The sequence below is a fragment of the Monopterus albus genome, unplaced genomic scaffold (genome assembly GCF_001952655.1).
Source record: "Monopterus albus unplaced genomic scaffold, M_albus_1.0 scaffold242.1, whole genome shotgun sequence".
Lineage (NCBI taxonomy): Eukaryota > Metazoa > Chordata > Actinopteri > Synbranchiformes > Synbranchidae > Monopterus > Monopterus albus.
In genome coordinates this window covers 179167-199579 of record NW_018128122.1, presented here as the reverse complement: position 1 = coordinate 199579, position 20413 = coordinate 179167, and the positions used below count along the sequence as shown (strand labels likewise).

At 41.8% G+C, this 20413-nt stretch overlaps 1 protein-coding gene across 1 annotated transcript in view; it reads left to right on the top strand.

The window, feature by feature from the left end:
* Positions 1-19651, top strand: part of LOC109972002 (nucleosome-remodeling factor subunit BPTF) — a 47212-nt gene extending 27561 nt beyond the window's left edge. The window contains exons 22-36 of the mRNA XM_020620584.1: positions 3-88; positions 399-513; positions 717-931; positions 2465-2705; positions 2998-3281; positions 3642-3755; positions 3953-4114; positions 4917-4999; positions 7601-7826; positions 9127-9470; positions 10165-10338; positions 11636-11828; positions 12614-12698; positions 14210-14396; positions 17346-19651. Of these exons, the coding sequence (XP_020476240.1) occupies positions 3-88; positions 399-513; positions 717-931; positions 2465-2705; positions 2998-3281; positions 3642-3755; positions 3953-4114; positions 4917-4999; positions 7601-7826; positions 9127-9470; positions 10165-10338; positions 11636-11828; positions 12614-12698; positions 14210-14396; positions 17346-17382 (2546 nt within the window). The 3' untranslated portion in view covers positions 17383-19651. The remainder of the gene's footprint in view (positions 1-2; positions 89-398; positions 514-716; positions 932-2464; positions 2706-2997; positions 3282-3641; positions 3756-3952; positions 4115-4916; positions 5000-7600; positions 7827-9126; positions 9471-10164; positions 10339-11635; positions 11829-12613; positions 12699-14209; positions 14397-17345) is intronic.
* The last annotated feature ends 762 nt before the right edge of the window (positions 19652-20413 follow it).

Sequence of the window (20413 nt, the reverse complement as noted above, 5' to 3'; positions counted from 1 at the left end):
AGCGGGCGGCGCCCAGAGCTACAGCCCATTCCAACCCCGCACTACCACGCTCAATATCAGGCCCAGTACCCCAAGCTCACAGCAACAGGTACATCTGCCTTCTTGTTGCTCTGAAATATTCATAAAGGAGTAGTTTTACTTGCTGACATTTGTAATGTGTTTCTGCTTTCCTTTTCCCTCTATTGCTTTCTGCTCTATTGTCCTCACAGTGTATACTAGTATCTTATGTATATAATTTAAAGCCAAGTCACTATTTTTAATCTGTTTCCTCCTTTTTTTTTTTCTTCTTTTTTTTTTTTTTACCTTGAACTTTGACATCATTGTATTTCTGGCAGTTTGGGAGGAAACTTCTCACTGAAATACTTAGTAGTAACATCTTGATGAAACTATCTTTTTAGGTTCTGGCAGCTGGTGGTCAGATCCGTCCAGGAATGACAGTGATTCGAACCCCGATACAGCAGACAGGACCCATGGGGAAGACAGTACTCCGAACGCCCCTTGTGGTCCAACAAGGTAATGTGCACTTCATGAATGTTTGAATGTTTCAGTATCAGTTGGTGAAATAGCATCATGCACACTGACTGGAAGTTTAGCTTCAAATTAACTTCAGCCCGTTTCACCTTCTCTCAGTGAGACAACATGTCTCAGTGTTGCCCAGCGTTTCGCTGCATGTGTAGTGCCTGTGTTTTATTGTATGCCATGCCTCCCTCTTCCAGGTCAGGCTGGACAGCAAGTGGTGACACAGATCATTCGTGGCCAGGCAGTTTCCACAGCAGTATCTGGTGCCAGCCCCGTTGCCACGGTAACGGGGCAGGGGCCAGCCAGCCCCACCACAGGAGGACAGGCAGGACAGACCCCACCCGGCGCCCCACGGGCACAAGGGCAGGGCCAGGTTAAACTGACACTGGCACAGCTCACCCAACTCACACAGGTCAGTGAAGAGACACGGAAAACTCCTGGACGTCATGAACGCCTCCCAAATATGAACAAAATGTGTCTTTGACGAATAACGTTATATTTGAATGTATCAATTACATATGGTCCTAATACTGGTATTCGGATAGAAATATTACATTGGACAGTTTCTGTTTCTTTTTGTGGGTTTTCTTTAATGACAGAGGAAGAACACATTCTTGTGGGGTGGTATTCAGATTCACTAAAGCCACAGAATCAGGCCTTTGTCCAGAGTTGCCCTTTCACACATGTATCACACAACAGGAGGTAGTCCGTGTCAGATGTGTTCTGGAAGTATTCCATTTGGTTCACGGAGTCAAACTCAAATACTTTCAGTTTATAATTTGGTCATACTTTGAGTGATGATGGCAGGATGAAAATGTGGTTTAAATTAGGAATGAATGAGAAAGTTGGTCACAATCAGTTTGTAGTGTGGTCATAAACAATCGAGTCTCTTTTCATACCTTAGATTTGTCTGATGATTCTGGTCCTGGCTCTTAATGACAAACGTTCCTGAATCTCTTGTGTCTCCAGTTAGATACTTTTGCTGATATCTTCATTGTAAATGACCATTTTTCTTCACAATTGGATGTTTTTCTTCCAGTTTTGCACTGGCCACATGATAGAATGGCACACCCACTAGCTCTGTGTGAATACTCTGGATTATACACTGCTGGTTTCTCACATGGACACTTTGGCTCACTCAGACATTACAGGGAGCTAGCAGAGGAAAGTCCGCTTAACATACAGGTCAGCCGATTTGGCAATTTGTGTTCTCACATATAGCTCCTCTGGGTATTGTCTAGATGTCTGGGGGGCGGCTGTGGCTCAGGAGGTAGAGCAGGTCGCCTCCTAACCGGAAGGTTGATGTTTCAGTTCCCAGCTTCTCGAGTCCACATGTCAAAGTGTCCTTGAGTAAGTCACTGAGCCCCCATTTGCTCCAGGTGATATCACAGGTGTGAACGTGTAAGTGCTTGGGAATGTGAATGGGCAAATAGTGTGAAAGCGCTTTGAGTGTGCATAGAAGAGCGCTATACAAGTATAAGACCATTTAATTTCAGGGTTCCATTGCTTGTCTGTAAAGAGGCTTAACTGGCAAAAAAAAGGCTGTGGTCTGTCAACTTTATTTGTAGAGCCCAATTTCACATATAAAGGTTTTATATGGGGTTTTAGAACCTAATACCGGTAAAGGTTTATGACCCAGCTCAAGTTCTCTAAAAAAGGGCAAAACTTAGAACACATGGGACAAACCCTGGGAGAAAGAGTTTAGAGTCACAAATGAGAAAGCTTTTAAAAAATTAAAAAGTTTATACAGTGAATAGATGCTAGAAATAGAAATAAAGAAAGTAGAGTTGGTGTTACACAATTCCACCTGTTTGTAACAAGGTTTGGAAAAAAAAATGAGATTACTCACCTGACTTATCCAACACAGTTTTTCAACTCAACCATCTTATTCTGGATTAGGTAGCACTGCTCTGGTTAACAAGCTTCTCCTCTCTGGGTCCTGCAGAAGCAGCAGGCTGGTTCAGGTGTGGATCGACAGGCTGGCATCGGTGGTACCCAGCAGGCTCTGACAGTGATGGTTCAGGGCCAGGGCCAGACCACTGGCCAGCTGCAGGTTATACCTCATGGGGTCACTGTCATCCCAGGACCTGGTCAGCAGCTCATGCAGGCAGCATTGCCCAATGGCCAGGTGCAGCGCTTCCTATTCACCCCCCTGGCTTCAGCTGCCACACCCACATCAACCACAGGTAACGAGCATGGATCACTTGACTGTTATCCTTTGTCGGGCAGGTCAGTTTTTATCCAGCTCTCCACTGATTTTGAATCAAACAATTCATAAACAACTTTAACCTGAATGTGAATTTAATGTTTTTCTACTTGGTGAGTTGTAGATTATAATCTTCATGAATATATTAGAAATCTTAGTGAAAAAGAGAGAATTCCTTTCACAGATCAGTGTTAGGGTCTGTGAATATCTGACATATTTTAAAAGTGACATTTTAACAATTGAATCCTGTGTGCCTGCTCCGCCCAAAAAAGCAACCACAGTTTCCGGTCCGCCTAACTCCACCTTCACCAAAACCCCAGTCCAGCCTGCCCAACAGGCAGCCGCCCCCGTCCAGGCAGGGGCAACTCCACTAGCCGCCACCACCAGCCCTACTTCAGCAACCCCACAAGGCCATTTACCCCCGCAGACGCACGCCCACATGCCCATCCAGTCTCCCGCCTCACTGCAGGTGAAAACGCCAGGAGGAACCACCCAGGTGCAGCTGCAGCAGACACCTCAGCTCCTCAGTATGTCTGGACTGCAGCAGCAGGTACAGGTATGATTAGCAAGGAGACTTGGTGATCGGTACTGAAACGTTAACCTCACCCTACTCCTCCAGAGAGCAGTAGGTCAGATGATCCTAAAAGGTTTAGCCAGTGAATAGCTGAATCTACATGGTGTCCAGCAGCACAAGATGTTTCTATATTGGAAAAGTAACTGACACTTTAGAAAGCCTAAAAAAAAGGTCACTGTGCATGCTCAATTTGTTAAACCTACTATTTTAACCATTTTTTTATTTTGCATTGACCACTCTGGCCTATGAGCTGTGACCTTTATATAAATGTAGAGTAAAAACTGTGGCTTTTCTTTTTGGCTTTGTTAATTTTTTTTTCCACCTTCTCTGTCATGTCTGCAGGTGTTGGCCCAGCTCCAAGCACAGCAGGGTGGGGGGTCTCTGCCACAGCACATCAAACTGCAGCTTCCTATCCAGATACAGCAGAGCGGGGCCACCTCAGCTCAGGGAGGACAGGTAGTGCCGAAAGCATGTTTAACTGCTGTCAAGAGGTGTTTGACAAACAAAACTGACTCCTGCCTCTTTACCCGGCTTCTCCACATAACTGCAGTATTTACCAAAATCAGAACATTTTTAACATGTTATAAATTGAAAATACAGAACTGCAACTTTATTCAGTGCATGAGCTGATTATCACTATGCTGTTTGCACAGATTGGAAACGTAGTGACCATCCAGGCATCTTCTGTCCAGGAGCAGCTGCTGAGGATCCAGCAGCTCAGAGAACAGCAACAGCAGAAGAAGAGACAAGCCGCAGAGGCCAAGAGAGAGCAAGCCCTCAACGCTGCCAACCAGAGCGACATCATTCAGAAACAGGTGTGTAGATGCACATGTTCTCAGGCATCCACTAAAGTATGACCATCCATCTCAGACCAGAATCATCTCTCCTTGTCAGTATATAAATTGTCACAAGTCGTCATCCAACGATACGCTAAGGCTGGGTTTATTTTTATAGCTTGGCTCCTGTCTCTGTTTCTTGGGCTTTATGTTAAGGCGGTGTTCATAGCGAGTTTCAAAGATGTAAAAAAGCACAGCCCTCCATTCATTTCTATTGAGGATTGTGTTCACAGCAGTAAGCACCAGCACCACAGGGGGGTCTGGCAAAACACCACAGCCACTGCACTGCACGGTGACATCATCCAACAAGACCCTGAGTTGACCAAACATGTACAGAGGACAGTCGGAACCTGGGCACCCATGGGAAGAAGACTGTCTTGTTTACCACATTAACATGATCATTCACTTATATTCACTCTTGAGTTTGGCCAAACGCACCATAGCAACATGCCTTGCGTTTTTGGAAGTAAAACAGTGTTTTTTAATCTATCAAGGCCGACACACTGGTGGTAGAAATTGGTGCTAACGTAGAGTAGGCTATGTTAGCAGCATGGCTAACCAAAACACATTTGCAGACTAGAAACATGAATGTTAGCAGCATGGCTAACCAAAACACACTTGCAGACTAGAAACATGAATAAAGCCATTCACAGTGACTTGTCACAATGTGGCCTACATGAAGCTTCCTCTGCAATGTGTTGTATGAATATTATCTTTACGCTTCATTATATAACCACTTCTCGTGATAAACTTTTCTGTTGTTAAACATGTTGGGTTTCAGGTGGTGATGAAACAAAATGCTGTCATCGAGCACCTGAAGCAGAAGAAGACCATGACACCTGCAGAAAGAGAAGAGAATCAGAGGTTTGTGACCAGAATCAGTTACTGTGTGCGTGAAAATGTAGTAAAACAATTTGTGTGTACCGAAGATGTCATTTTGGAAGTCAAGTGACTTACAGTGAAGTGTCTGGGTCATGGGAAGGTGCCTGCTCAGACAGTCAATATAATATCATCTTCTCTCTCCATTTGACTTTGATTCACTACCACAGTAGGAGGTGCTACACACTTCTGTGACTCCACAAGCAAGAGCACAAAGACAAAGCCATTTATAAATGACAGGAGTTGTATAAAACCAAATCACACAAGGCCCCATCAGCCCCTCTCAGTTTAGTGTAAAATGTTATCTAGTAGTTTGGCATCACTGGGTGTAAAATTAAAAAAAAAAGACTAAAGTAACAAAAAGACATGAAACCACTGTTGGTACACCAGCTCTCTTAATTCAAGACCTAAACCGTTTTCAGCTATAATTTCTTGAGGGCTGGGTGTTATAATTCCGAGAGTCTCCAAAGACCCAGAGTGATTTGTTTATGGCTTAGATGTTTGTTAGCCTTGGACAAGGTGCTCTTTTATTCTGTAAACAGAATTCGGACTACAACAGCTATAAAAACCAAAGTAATATTTATAACATAAAAAGCAAAGAAGTGGAGCTTTCTCTCTCCTTTTATCCCTGTTTTGTATGTTGTAGATAGATTATGCTCTGACCTACAGCTGACCCTGACAACCATGTGTTTATGTCCACAGATGGTGTGTCAACACTGTGCCCATTCACACAGACCTGAAATACCAAACCCAGACTACCGTGACATTGCTGTAGCAGCTCTGTCTGTTGACCATCTCTCTGCTTCCTTTTCATCCTCTTTCCATTTCTTCATGTCATTATTTTCTCTCTCTTTTCCTCCAAAACATGACTTTATTAGTAACAACATGGAAGCCTGACATCAGCTGTGTTTGCATGTCCTGTTTCATTAGTCTCCTCCACTTTTACGCAGCATTTCCAGTGTGTATTTGAGTGTACACGCTGTGCAAACACTGGCCTATCTCTGACCTCAGCAGCCATGGATGCGTGTTAGTCACACAGACACATACTGAAGGAGGCATTCTGTTGCTCAGTGTGAACCAACAACTTTCGATCTTAGTTGGAATTTTAGCGAACAGAAGTGAACATAACTCGGAGCGTAGAACTATAAATTATCTAGAGTCGCTGTCATGTGCAGACATTGGATTTTATCCAGATAGTTTCTTCTTTTTCACTGCTTAATATTTCTTGTACAGTTGTATCATCACACAGGAACAAACCTTACCCATGACCCTACATTTGAATTTGCTTGAGCCTGTATAATTTGGCCTCTCTCCCTCCCTTTCTCATGTTTATAAGAGCAGTGTGGCTTCCCCATCCTCCAGCTCACATCATAGCTCACTCCCAGCTCTCAGCTCCTGCTACTGTAGCACAAATAAACACTGGATGACTAAACAGCCCTAACATCTGTTAGGCACGTGGCCCAGTCACACAGCTGTGATGATGACACATTTGTAACCACTTTGTTTCACTTTTAGGATCTAGGTTCAGGATTTCAAAAGGCTGCGTTGGTTGAGTGTTTGATTCATTTGTCAAGTCACGCAAAAAGTGTTCACACTCACAATTGAAACCATCTACCTACTATTAAAAAATGTTGGGGACAACAAACAGTTTTTGGTTTTAGCTCTAATACGAGTGTTGACAGCGGAGACAGCTCCTGCTACTGTAGCACAAATAAACACTGGACGACTAAACAGCCCTAACATCTGTTAGGCACGTGGCCCAGTCACACAGCTGTGATGATGACACATTTGTAACCACTTTGTTTCACTTTTAGGATCTAGGTTCAGGATTTCAAAAGGCTGCGTTGGTTGAGTGTTTGATTCATTTGTCAAGTCACGCAAAAAGTGTTCACACTCACAATTGAAACCATCTACCTACTATTAAAAAATGTTGGGGACAACAAACAGTTTTTGGTTTTAGCTCTAATATGAGTGTTGACAGCGGAGAACATAACCAGTTGGACCCAAATGACGAGATAGTCGAGAACCAGAGCCAAACCCAGGACTTTGTAGAGAAATGCTCTCATTGTCCTTTGACACGCGCTGCCAATTTTTACACATGGAAAGTTAGGATCATATTTCTTCACATTTCTGAAGCAGCTGGTACTTATGCAGGTTGTGCTTTCTGAAAACATTGAAGCATTGTTTGGATTTGTACTCCGCTCCTGTCCACTGGTGTGTTACAGGGGTAACTATTCTTCTGTGACTTTAACTGTACTGGCTTTCTGAATTCAAGATCCAGAGATGTGACAGTCCTTTGTCTCCGTGCTCTTTTATCTTTTCTCCTCTCAGCAGGAGTATTATTTATATTTATTTATAAATATCCTTAATGGGTCATAGCCCTATTTCACATGTATCTTCATTAGATTCACTCTGACTTTTTCTTGATCTGTTTTTAGATCAGACTATATATTTTTCTGCAGCATCCTCCATACACAGTACTTTACAGGTGTATACAATATGCATTTATGATCTGCCATAATGTAACTTTTTAAAGGTTAGGAGTATGTAAGTCTCTAATTAAGACCTTCTTATGTGTCTATCCAGGATGATTGTATGCAACCAAGTGATGAAGTTCATCCTGGACCGGATAGACAAGGATGAGAGGCAGGCGGCCAAGAGGAAGAAGAAGGAGGAAGTGGTGGAGGCAAAGAAGAGGTTGGCCAATGCCAGCAAGCTCTCCTCGCTCCTATACCGGCACAAAGAGAGCCTCAAGATGGAGATCCTGAAGAAGCGGGCGCTTTTGGACAAGGAACTACAGCTAGAGGCTCAGGTATGAAGAAAGAAAGGGAAGGGGTGACATGACAGAACAATGGTGGCAAAATCTGCCTCTTTTCAAATGTTATCCAGAGTATACATTTTAAAACCAGTGATTTACATAAAAAAAAGCCAATGGCATGCTCATTTTGCTCATTTTCAGCCATTTAATGTTTAATCCTGGTTACGTCTAGATAAGCTTGGCACCCTTCATAACTCCAAATAGTCTGTAATTATTTCAGAATGATAAAACCAGAGAGCCTCTTCTTAAAAACGAGAGGATAGTTCAGGAACACGCACAACTCCTGTTGCCAGTGTTGTGTCGAAAGTGGACAGCACGACGAACCAAGACAGCATTAATTAATTTGAGTTTCTCCTCCATAGATAGGTAAACAACAGTATATATATATACTTACTGTTAAGTCCCACCAAGTAGTGGAAACTTCTCTTTCTTTCAAGTAGCTCCAAGGTCGGTAAATCCAACCGGTGGTTGCTGCGTCCCCCCCCACACAACTGCAAACAGTCCCAAAGTAGTGAAATTAATTCCAACTGGTAGCGTAGTGCCAACGATAACATCATGGATAGTTAATCTGCTCCTTAACCAACAACACATCACATGTAGCAGACACTCTACTCAAAACAGGCAAAACAAGCAGGTACTGCGCTCTGGGGGAATCCAGCGTTGATGGGCTGATCATTCACCACCACAGGGGGTTTCACACGTCAGTTGATTGTACATTAGACCTGGACAGGCAAAACAGCAAGTCCCTATACAGGAACATTCCCAGTCATGCAGTAAACTCAGCCCCTGTATTTTTCTCCACATCCTCTGGTCACAGTGCGGCAGCAGGAGGTAAAGTATATACACAAAACCACATGTAGTCAAAACATTCCACTTTTACAATGGCACCGGTGGATGTCAGGCAAGCTCACGTGAAATGCCTGGAGATAATGACCATTCAAGGAAATCCTTAAACTACCATGTAATACTTTATTTTATTAGAAAAAAAGTCCCACCAGTGAGAGTTAGTAAGACTTGCTTCTGCATAGAAGTACTAGAACATATATACACCTCATTTTTTGAGCTACAATGTTACAATGGTGATACCTTTAGGTCACATCTAAGATGATAATTCACCATTGTAACATTGTAGATAAGTCAAAAAATGAGGAAAAGTATGCCATGGGATCTTTAAAAATAATAAAATGGCTTTACATATTCAAGATTAAGTTTAAGAAGTCAATTTAAATATATAGTAAGGTAAATGATTTTGGAAATTCCTTTATCCCCTCTGTCCTGACAAAACACCCCTCAGGAGGAGCTAAAGAGGGACCTCCTGCGAATGCGGAGGGAGAAGGAGAAGGAGAGGGCTCAGGCTGCAGCCCACCAAGCAGCCCTGGCCGCAGCCCAGGCCGCAGCCCAGGCCGCCCTCAACCAGCAGCAACACACTGTCGAACACGCACATGGCATCACCATCACCCAGCACCACCTCACTGCGACCACCACTTCGACACACAAGAGGAAACGGGAGGAGGAGAGGGAGGCTGCAGCCTCAGCCAAGTCTAAGAAGAAGAAGATGATCTCAACGACGAGCACAAAGGAGAGCAAGAAGGACACCAAGCTCTACTGCATCTGCAAGACGCCCTATGACGAGACCAAGTATGACGACACTCATTGGAGTACTCTAGTTAAATTCTGTATTATCCATGAGGAAATCATGGGTGCAGCAGCAGGCACATTGAAATACAGTTACATGGAAAAAAAAAAAAAACCCAAAATGAAGGGTAAAAGAATTTCCCTTGTTGACCACTGTAATGTTTCCAGGTGTTCACCCATTTTTTTGGCATATTTAATTTTGTATTATCAAGTGCTGTTTTCAGTCTCCATTTCCACTAACATATTTTTTTCTAACAAACTCACTCAGTTCACACAAACTCATCACTTTTTAATGCGTTATCTTATTTGCCCAATCTGCACAGGTCTTCAAACGTGGTGGAAACAAACACAAAAGCTTTTACTTAGATCTGAATTACAGCTTTGTGTAGAGAGTGTAATCCATTGCATTTAAAATTTTGTTGCTCTAACGCTACAAATCTCAGATAGCTTTGAGTCATCACTACTCTAACATCCGAAGTCAAAAGAAAGTTATCCATCGTAATATATCTGTTTGATATCCCTCTGAGGCTGCCTATAGTAACTAATATTTAACACTGTTACTATTTAGCAAAGAAATCATTAAATGAGACCCAAACATAACACAGCTTTGTATATTTTAAGAACATTTCTGTAAACCAGTCCTAGTTTCCTGTGACACATCAGTGATGGGTGCTTTGTGTTCTTGCTCTCTCAACAGGTTCTACATTGGCTGTGACCTTTGTACCAACTGGTATCATGGCGACTGTGTAGGCATCACAGAGAAGGAGGCCAAGAAAATGGACGACTACATCTGTGTGGAGTGTAAACAGGGCCAGCGGGGCAGCACGGAGGAGCTCTACTGTATCTGTCAAACTCCATACGATGAGTCCCAGTAAGCAGTTGCAGCCATGTTGGTGTGTGCATTTATGCAGGAGCCTGGCATTTCTCACACTGTGGGGGCCAAAAACCTGTTTACACACTTACGTTGTGCGGACTCAGCCTTCCCTGTGAGGACCAGACGCTGGTCCAATGAATTTTAGGGTGATGTCTTGGCTCAAGGTTAGAGTGAGGTTAAGATTTATGATATAATGAAATGGTGGATTTAAAATCTCGGTAGTAAGACTTAATGAACAATAAAGGAAAAAATGCACATATTGAAAAGTTGTTACATGTTTGTACACCAATGATGTTTTACTCAAAGTTATGTAATATATTATGATAAGTGAGTTCAAAGTGTTTATTTGTCATATGCACAGTTAGGAAACATGTTTCCCTGTACAATGAAATTCTTACTTTGCTGTCCACATGAATGCCACAAAATACAAATGAAATATAAAGTAGATAAATAAGTAACACAAAATCTAAGGCACTTTAGCAGCAACAGATGCAGCAATATAATAAAAAATATATAAGAATATAACAATGTATGCTGCATGGGAGCAGCATGTGCAGCAGAGTCATTGTGCAATTATGCATGTAACACAAATAAGTAACACAACCTAGGACACTTTAAGCAGCAACAAATGCAGCAATATAATAAAAGGATATAACAGAGAATGTATGCTGCATGGGAGGAGCATGTGCAGCAGTCAACAGTCAATGTGCAATTATGCATGTGCAAACTCAGAATGTAAACAGTACATGACGTATTTCCTGGTAATAAACTCCTCAGCTGTTTAGGAGTCTGATGGCAGAGGGAAAGAAAGAGTTTTTCAGTCTAGTGGTCCTACATTTAACGCTTCTGAACCTCCAGCCAGAGGGCAGAGAAGTGAACAGTCCGTGCTGGGGGTGGGTGGGGTCCTTGAGGATGGAGGCAGCTTTCCTACGCACCCTGCAGTGGTAAATGCTACACAGAGAGGGCAGTGGAGTCCTGGTGATCTTCTCCGCGGTCTTTACCACTCTCTGCAGGCGCACAAAGTACTTTACAAAGTCTCACCGAGAAAGTGAACTGCAGTCGTAGAACATAACAGATGTAGCATAAGTGGGCTCTGCAGCAGATTTGTAACCATGGCAACATTAGCATCATTAGCATTCCAGTAAGCAACAGTTTTTGTGGTAATTTTGATGCTTTGAGAAATTCAGAATTTAGGGCTGTGTTGCCTTGCTGACTTAACTACACATCACTGCCCTGACCAGCTGCCATGCTAAGAGCCTCAAATTCTAAACAAAAGCACTTCCTGTCTTCCCAGGTTTTACATCGGTTGTGATCGGTGTCAAAACTGGTACCACGGTCGCTGTGTGGGCATCCTGCAAAGCGAGGCCAACCACATCGATGAATACGTGTGTCCACAGTGTCAGTCGACAGAGGATGCCATGACGGTCTTCACTCCACTCACTGACAAGGACTACGAGGGCCTTCGGAGAATCCTACGTTCCTTACAGGTATACATCAGTAGTGAATAAGATTTTACATAAAACATTAGTTAGGTGTGTGATTTTCATAATGCAACTACCGATATAGACAAAAAAATCTGTAAACAGTATCAGTCATGTTCCTTTCCTAGTAATTTGGGTTTAAGTTCTCCAGTGCTGTAGTACTGTGGTCCTTCTTAATAATATACAGATAGATACTTTAACTTCTCTTTTTAAAAGGTTTGCTTCTCCCTGTACACTGACAAACAAATGGTTCAACCAAATTCTGAAGAGTTTTACTTTTTACTAATTCACTGCTCATATACTTTACAAGTACACAAACTCTCTCAGGAGTAGCTAAATCAGCAGTAACACTGTAGTGGTCTTTTATTACCAGTGATAGGCTGAATACTAACACAACTCCTCATCACCCTGCTGCAGTGTAAGAGCAACAAAAAAAAAACCTGAGTGTCTTGTCTAATGGGTTCAGCTCTTCAAAGTGTTACTTGGACAGCTGCCTGGCCTCGGCACTTTTTTCTGTCTTTCATTTCTTTTCTCTTCCTCCCCCACCTGTCTCTTCTCTTACTCTCACCCTCTGTCCAGTGGTCGGTGTGTATGTGTGAGAGATGGGGAAGAAAGCGAGAGAGAACATCTGTGTTGACCCACCTGCTTCCAGCATCATTATCGTGCGCTGTTTGTTTTTCTTCATAGCTTCCAGCCTTCTCAAGTGTCTTGTCTCTCTCTCTCTCTCTCTCTCTCTCTCTCTCTCTCTCTCTCTCTCTCTCTCTCTCTCTCGGGCCTTCCCTCCTCTGCAGGCGCATAAAATGGCATGGCCGTTCCTGGAGCCAGTGGATACAAATGATGCCCCAGACTACTACAGGGTCATTAAGGAACCAATGGGTGAGTGGAAGAAACATGTAAAGGCTTTGTCCGCATAATACACAAACACACTGGTGACTTTGAATGTTTCCCAGCTACTTCAGCGCCTCCATTTAGTGACATCCTGGGTTCATTGTTGCCATTACTTTTTCCACCATCACTTTGTATGTTTAATGAGTGTGTTCAATAAAGACACGAAAGATTGTGACTGTGTTTTATCAGCATAGAAATATTGTGTTTATCTGTGACTGGTGAAGATCAGATCACATTTCATGACCAATTTACACAGAAAACCAGGAAATTGCAAATAGTGCCATTACTTTTTCTTTCTTTTTGTAGCGAACTCCTAAAAGTAAGGAATTGCAGTGTTTTCTGAATGCTGAGCTCTTCAAACATCTTATGTTGATTGGCATTAATACTTTTAACGTCGGCCTGCTTTTAGTGTTTCTGTTATGTAGGAAGACATACTGGTAAATATCATGTTGTGACTCATAACTCATGAGGCACTAGAAGTGGGAGCAATCCCTATTTGATAGATAAAATTGCCTCGCTAGTACTGTTTTCATTTTGTAATTGCTGTAGGCATTGGAAGTTACACCCAGTCTGTATATCTTAACCCGTTAACACACAGCCGCCTGGAGGTCAGCAGGGAGGAAGCCCTCCAGCTCAGATCAAACCGCCCATGTAAATGGGGGCTTACGTCAACGGGGCCTTTTTGAACTTCCACACAAACAAACTGTTAATGAGCTGGTCCAGGTCTGCCAGGCTCCCTGTGGGAAGGGACCAGCCCAACACCTCCTGTTAGCTCCTATTGAACTGGTCCTGGAGACTCTGGTCCTCCCAGCTCTTGAGACCTTGTTGGTTTTCAAAATATAAAGACTGGTGTAGCTGGTGGGTTTTGGAGTGTTTTGAGATGAAATCTGATGACTGAGAAGAAGGAGGCCTTTGATATTGACCGTGAGGTTTGTAAATACTTGGCCAGCTAGGTGGGGGTGAAGGAGGGTAAAAGTCAGCTATGTTTGCTTAAAATGCAGCCTCGGGGACTCTATTATATGAAGCCTTGGGTGTTGCCAGCTAACCTTCTCACTCACTTTATTTTCCTTTTTTCATTTTCTAATTTGACTTAACCAGCTTAGAAACACTGAAAGCTGTTTATGTGGTAGCTATATTAAAGGTTAAATTAATTTTATTTGGGGGATCATTCCTATCTCATTAACCGATCGGGAAGGCTGAGGAGATTGTGGTCAAATCTGGCAGAGGTTTTGAATTTTTGCGCTTATAAAGTGATGAACTATGCTCCCAGGAAGCATATTTGAATGTCTGTCAAACACATCCCACTAAAGCTGTGATTACTTTGAAGTCGGCCTGCTGATTTGTGTAGCAAAGTAAATTAGAAAAGCTGAACATTTATTTGCTGCTTCCACATGTGTTGTTTGTTTCGGGCATAAATTTGTAGGTTTTTATTCCTCTTTATTATGTACTCTACATACAATCCATAACCAAACATATATATTTAAATCCCTTTTTCTTAGATCTTTCCACCATGGAGGAGAGGATACAGAAGCGCGAGTATGTGAAGCTGACAGAGTTTGTAGCAGACATGACCAAAATCTTTGATAACTGCCGCTACTACAACCCCAGTGACTCGCCTTTCTACCAATGTGCCGAGGTGCTGGAGAACTTCTTCGTCCAGAAGCTCAAAGGCTTCAAAGCCAGCAGGTAAGATGGTGATAAGGATGGTGAAAAAGAAACACAAAATGGCAGCAGGTGACTTTGGGAAACAGGAGTCAGGTGAGCCCTTGAGTCAGAGAGCATCTACCCTGTTCAGTGAAAGGTCCTTAAAGCTACTCTATCTAATTTTTTTTTTTTTATCCACTAGAGGATCTGCCAAGACTGAAAACAAACTGACACCACAAGCTGCTCCTAACCCGCTCTTTGCCTCTCTCATCATGTCCTGTTTCCCAGCGACAGTGTAAACTACAGATACCTAGTCGTGACAAACTGTATAAAAAGCAGCATCTAGTCTGAAGCTAGCACTAGCCGGCTAACAAATAAATGTGGCACTCCAGTAGAACCTTCTGCTTACCGCTAATCTGACTCAAAGTACTAATGTTGCAAAATTCAAATTATTCTGATATTAAAATCATATTAATTCAATACAAAGGCAAAAGCATATCTATGGTAGGTCACTAATGTTACCAAAACAAATACATTAGCTTTAGATGCTAATGTGTCAAGAAGGAGGAATGTCACATGAATCTTTTTTTTTTTTCTCTGTGCAAAAGAACACAACCGCTTCTTCTGCCAGCCACTGTTTCAGACTTTTAGCTGCTGAGAGCTGCTTAAAATTACTACTCTTGGTTTAAAAATGCTTCTTATTGCCTTCTCTAGGTGGCAGGCGGGGCTAATTTACAGACCATTGACAACACATTTTAGAAAAGTAAGACTAACAAAAGAAGGGCTGTAAGCAGCAGAGTGTGATGGAGGGGACAGTGTAGCTGAGAGACACCACGTCTTGTCCCATTTTCACTTAATTTATCAGACTATGTGTTAATGCATCTTTAAGTAAAGGACCAAGCCAACAGCGGCTCCAGTTGTGCTGTTGTGGGGCTGACTCTGAGCCCGACTTCGCCAGAGGCTGGGTTGACAAGGGCTTTCTCTAGTGAGAGCAATAAAATTGAGTTTCTCATGGAAAAACACACAGTCAAACACTGGTGGAGTTCACTGACTCCACCTCCTCTTTGGTTTTCTGGGTCACCATCTTGTGTTTCTTCTAAACTTTCTGTCATCTACTGCTTTTTGGGGGTTATGACTAAATGCGCTGCATGGACCACAGATGTAAGATTTGAACAGTGATGTATAATACTTTGTGCTATTTTGAAAGTCTCATTTGTTTGATGTGTTATTGTAATACATGGATTTTCTAACATCAGCTTTTGTCTTTATACACTATGAGCTTTCAGTCACACCCTTGTTCTCTCTTGGTGGGATCTTTAATTTATAGGCATTCAGGCTTCACTCAGCAGAACAGAATACTGTGTCTGCTTCAGCTTTCACTGTGTAATGAAGATGCATTTTCTACTGTCATTTCATGCCTTTAGTGGAGTTATAGACAGTCCCGACCAAAGTGGAATCAGCCCAAGAAAAAGCCAGTTTTTTTTTACTATTTGACCCTACAAATCAGAAGGCTTATTTTTTGTGGCCTTTATGCTGTCGTCCTTGTTTATGTCCATAGTATTGAAGTAACTGTTTCAGCACAGTTGAGCCCTGTACAACAATGAAGCCCCAGTAACTCCACTATGTGCTTGTGCTACCTCTAAACTCACCTCAATGCTGCATTGCCCTCTCTGCGTGGTTATCGCTTCAGATGGATGCACACTACAAGATTTTTTTTTTTTTTTACCCACAAAACCTAGGCCCACTTTTGATTGATTTGTAAATCATGCTTGAATTTAGCGGTAATATGTTTATTTACCGAAGAGCAAGCTGAACATTTTACAATGCATCTCAGTCTTGTCTTATCTCAACAACACATGAAGCTTTTATGACCAGTTCAGCTCTAATGCTCAATTAGTTCAGTGAGTCTTGTGGGCTGCATCCAGCTTTATGTGCCTAAAGCAGTGACGTGCTTCACCCGCATGTATTTACACCATCCATTCTCTCTCTCTCTCCCTCTCTTTCAGATTGTGATGTCAAACTCCTGGGTGCCGGGGTCACTCTTAAAAACAAACAAAAAATAAATTAATTTGCTATCCCGGATGGTGCTGTTTTTACACCTATAAAACAGCTTTAAAAACTTTTTAAGAAAGTGCATATATTAAACCACACTCTACGTGTGATCTTTTTTATTTTAGAAGCCAAGGAACGGGGAAAAAAAAGTTTCTACTGTCTAATAATGGCAGCCATGTTGGTAACACAAAGCATTCAAGGGAAAATAAATGTATTTTCTTACACGTGTTGCAACAGATAACTGATATTTTGTTTGAGTGGAATATAAGGCAGTTATATGAAGCTAAGATGAGTTTGTCATTCTCTTTCTTGAGATTCAATTTTGGAAAAGAACAATGTTATTGATCTTGATTGTGAAATCAGACTTAAGTTTCACACAGAGATAACTTATCTTTTAATTTGAAAGAAGTGTTGTTTATTGTATTGGTCATAACATGCTGCAGCAAAACATTTTACCTCATTTCTTAGCTGAGAATAAATAAAAAAAAAGCATTCAACATTTATTAGTTTCTTTTTATTGGCTGTACCCATGTATAATATTATTTTATGTGAATATTATATCTTTTTGTGAAGGACTATTTTTATGTTCTAATGAAAATAATGATAGGACCTGTAAAGATAGATTGGAGAAGAATCTAGTTTAGCTTTCCTGTTCTAAATGCAGCGAACGTGACAGTCTCCAGTTTAATAAAAGTCCTTGTATATAGAATGTTGGGCCGACATAACATCATACACTTCGATAACATTTCACCAACATGGCTGCTTAGTCTGTGTCTGACCCATTGGCATCCAATACATGTTTGTTTTTTGTTTTTGTTTTTTGTTTTTGTATTTCCCCTAGTGCATATTTTTGTTATATTGTAAAGCTTTTAATAAAAAAGGAATCAACCAGAAGTTTTCCAACAGTTTTTTTCCTCCTGTCTTTGCCCATCTCTGTAGGTCTCATAACAACAAACTGCAATCAGCAACCTCTTAGCTCCCTCCCTAAAGCAAAGTGTAAGAAAGACAAGCCCCCTGGTTTCCTCTGAATGATTAAGCCCCGTGGTCCAAGTCAGGCTGCACCTGAATCTGAACCGTCTTTAGAGGAGAGCGCACTTGCAGCAGAAAATCAGCCTGCACTGGTGTCAGAGCACCCAACACCCAGCACCTCTACTGCAGTGCTAAGGGGAAAGAGAAGCCCTTTTCATTCAAAGCATCAATGGGACATAATAACAGAGAAGTCCCACTTTCAGGCCAGGGGCAGCGCAGCCCCAGCTGTTCCTATAGGAGGAATTCCCTGAGAAGAAAAATCCAGATGGGGAAGCAAGATGGATGTTGATCTCACAGCAGCAGCAGACTCTCAAAGAGTTGGGTTTATTCTGTAGCTGTTCACAGTTTTTATGTATCCTATATAGCCAAGCATCAGCTTTGTTCTTTTCATCTGGAGATTCAACTTTAATTTCATCTGGTCACATTTTCTTGATAAAGACATTAAATTCAAGCTTTCGTCCATGCTTTGATAAAAATAGCCTCACGTGTGCATAGTCAGGATGTCTATGCCCAGTTCATGCTTCAAATGATGAGGCTAAATCTGCAGGCTTCTCATCTCATGTTTAACAACCACATGCCTGGAAGCAGCATTTTATTGGTGCTGTAGGAGTTGATGCCACTCCTCCTCGACCAGAAAAAGTAACCATATTGAAACCGGTCGGCATCCGGGTCCACTTTATTCAGCTAGTCTTGGATAAATACGCAGCATCATCTTCCATGTTTCACACCAATGGACCCAGTTATTTTGACAACAGTTTTTCTATCTACTCTCAGGTGTGTGTGGGCACGAAGCATGAACCAGGCACATCTCAGTGTGTCTGTTCTAATAGAAGCTATAATTATGAAAAACAGTAAAGATTGTTTCTGTTGAATTACCATCGCCACACTTGCTAAAGTAATTCAAGGGTTCTTCGATTTACCTGAGGGCTGCGTTGCTTTCATGTTCATTTTCAGAGGGAAACATCCAGGACAGGACATCCCACCCATCGCACCCTGCCCTTTTAATGGACGTTTCCATTTTGTGCTTTTCTGAAATGAAGTGAAGAATGCTATGTAATTTAGAGCTCTGTTTTTTGTTTGTTTTTGAAGGAAGTCGAGGAACAGCAGTGAGGAAAAGAAACTGTTAGGCCTTCAGGGAAGGTGAAACTTGTATAAGGCTGAATTAACCCTCATGTACTGTACTGCCCTCCATACACTGGCTGTGTCTGTTTCTGTCGGCTGGGTCTGTAAGTCTCTCCCCTTATCCATCAGCCACTTCTTCCAGCATATTTCATTGGAAGTCGACAGGTTGGCTCACATATGTCTCTCAACTCACCCTCAAAGGGTGGTTAAGTAATTTGATAACGGACCTTTCCGCTCAGCATCTACTCACTTATGTTGCGGTCTGCAGCAGCATGTCTGGGAGTGAATTATGAGTGGTGACTGGGGAGTCTTTCTATCATGGGGTTTGTATGAAAATTTTATAGCTGCATTTTTAACATATTTGGGAACATTTTTTTCTGTGATTTTCAGTTTTGTAGGAGCATAGGAGTCGCAAGACGGTTAAAGTGATCTACACTGATTTGTTCAAAACGGTTTCAGTTTCAGTCAGGGTTTGTGCGTGTGTGTGTGTTGAGTTGAGAGACTATGTATCATCTGTCTTAAGTTCTTAGGTGCATTTGTGTCTTTCACACAAATGCCTGTCACTGTAAACTGATGATGATGATGTTTCATCCACTGTTTGTAATTTCTATTGTATATTACTGCTGTCCAAATATGTAGAGATGAAAGATTTTTAGTGCAGTAGAAACTTATTTTTCACTCTTTCAACCAACAACTAAGCCCACATATATTTTAACTATTTTTTTGCTTTAATTGAAGTGAACTCTACATTTAGGTGAACTTGCCCTTTATATTAAAAGTGCTGCATATTGTGAGCATAAAGGTTTTGAATGAGGTAGAGTGACACAGTAACTCTTGTAAAGAGTTTTTCATTTTTTGTAAAAAAAACAACAACAAAACAAAACCAGTTTAGCATAACTTCACTATTGACATTGCGTTTCTTGTATTATTTATTCATATCAATAAAAGGTTCTCAGTTTTTTGAGTAATGTTGAAGAAAAGTAACTGCAGATAAGAAGTACTCTATGTTTTTAACAGATTGTGGCAACTCTGAAGAGATTCTCTTTTGTACTTGATAGGACATTTCATCCTAGCTAATAAAGTAATGTTTTCGACACCAATTTTTAAAAGAGTTGTATTTTCTTTGATTGCCTCTGCTTGTTACAGACACATTATAGGGCAGGTTTTCTAAGGTAGTTCTGTACCACCTTTCAAAAGTAGACGTCACAGTGCTCTACAATAAAATTATATTTACAGGGTGTACAGCAACAAATATAAAATAGAAACATACGGAGAATAAAAACAGTACAAATAGATCTAAATTGCCCAATAAAGGATCACAAGAATCTGGATTTGGATTCTGAATTTAATGGGAAGCCATTGTCAAGATCCATGTCACCAGGCCTTTTAGATAACATGCTCATAGCAGCAGTCCAGGGCTGGTGAGACGGGATGAAATAAGGCTGGAAATAATCTCCTCTTCAGCTTGAAACACAATGGGTCAAAGTCTAGCGATGTTCTTTAGCTGGAAAAAAAAAGCAAACCAAGCACTTTAGTGTTGATCAAGAATCAGTGGTTCATAGTGACGTAGATTTCAGAGGCAGAAACAGTTTGTGAGAAATGATCTGTTATACATTTAAAATAGAATTCAGGCAGCTGTGCAAACTATACAGTTTTGCTACATTACATAGCCTAAACTATCCATCCATCCATTTTCCTCCGCTTATCCGGGCAGCAGTCTAAGCAAAGATGCCCAGACTTTCCTCTCTCCAGACACTTCCTCCAGCTCCTCCGGGGGAATGGCGAGGCGTTCCCAGGCCAGCCGAGAGATATAGTCCCTCCAGCGCGTCCCCGGCCTTCACCGGGGCTTCCTTCTG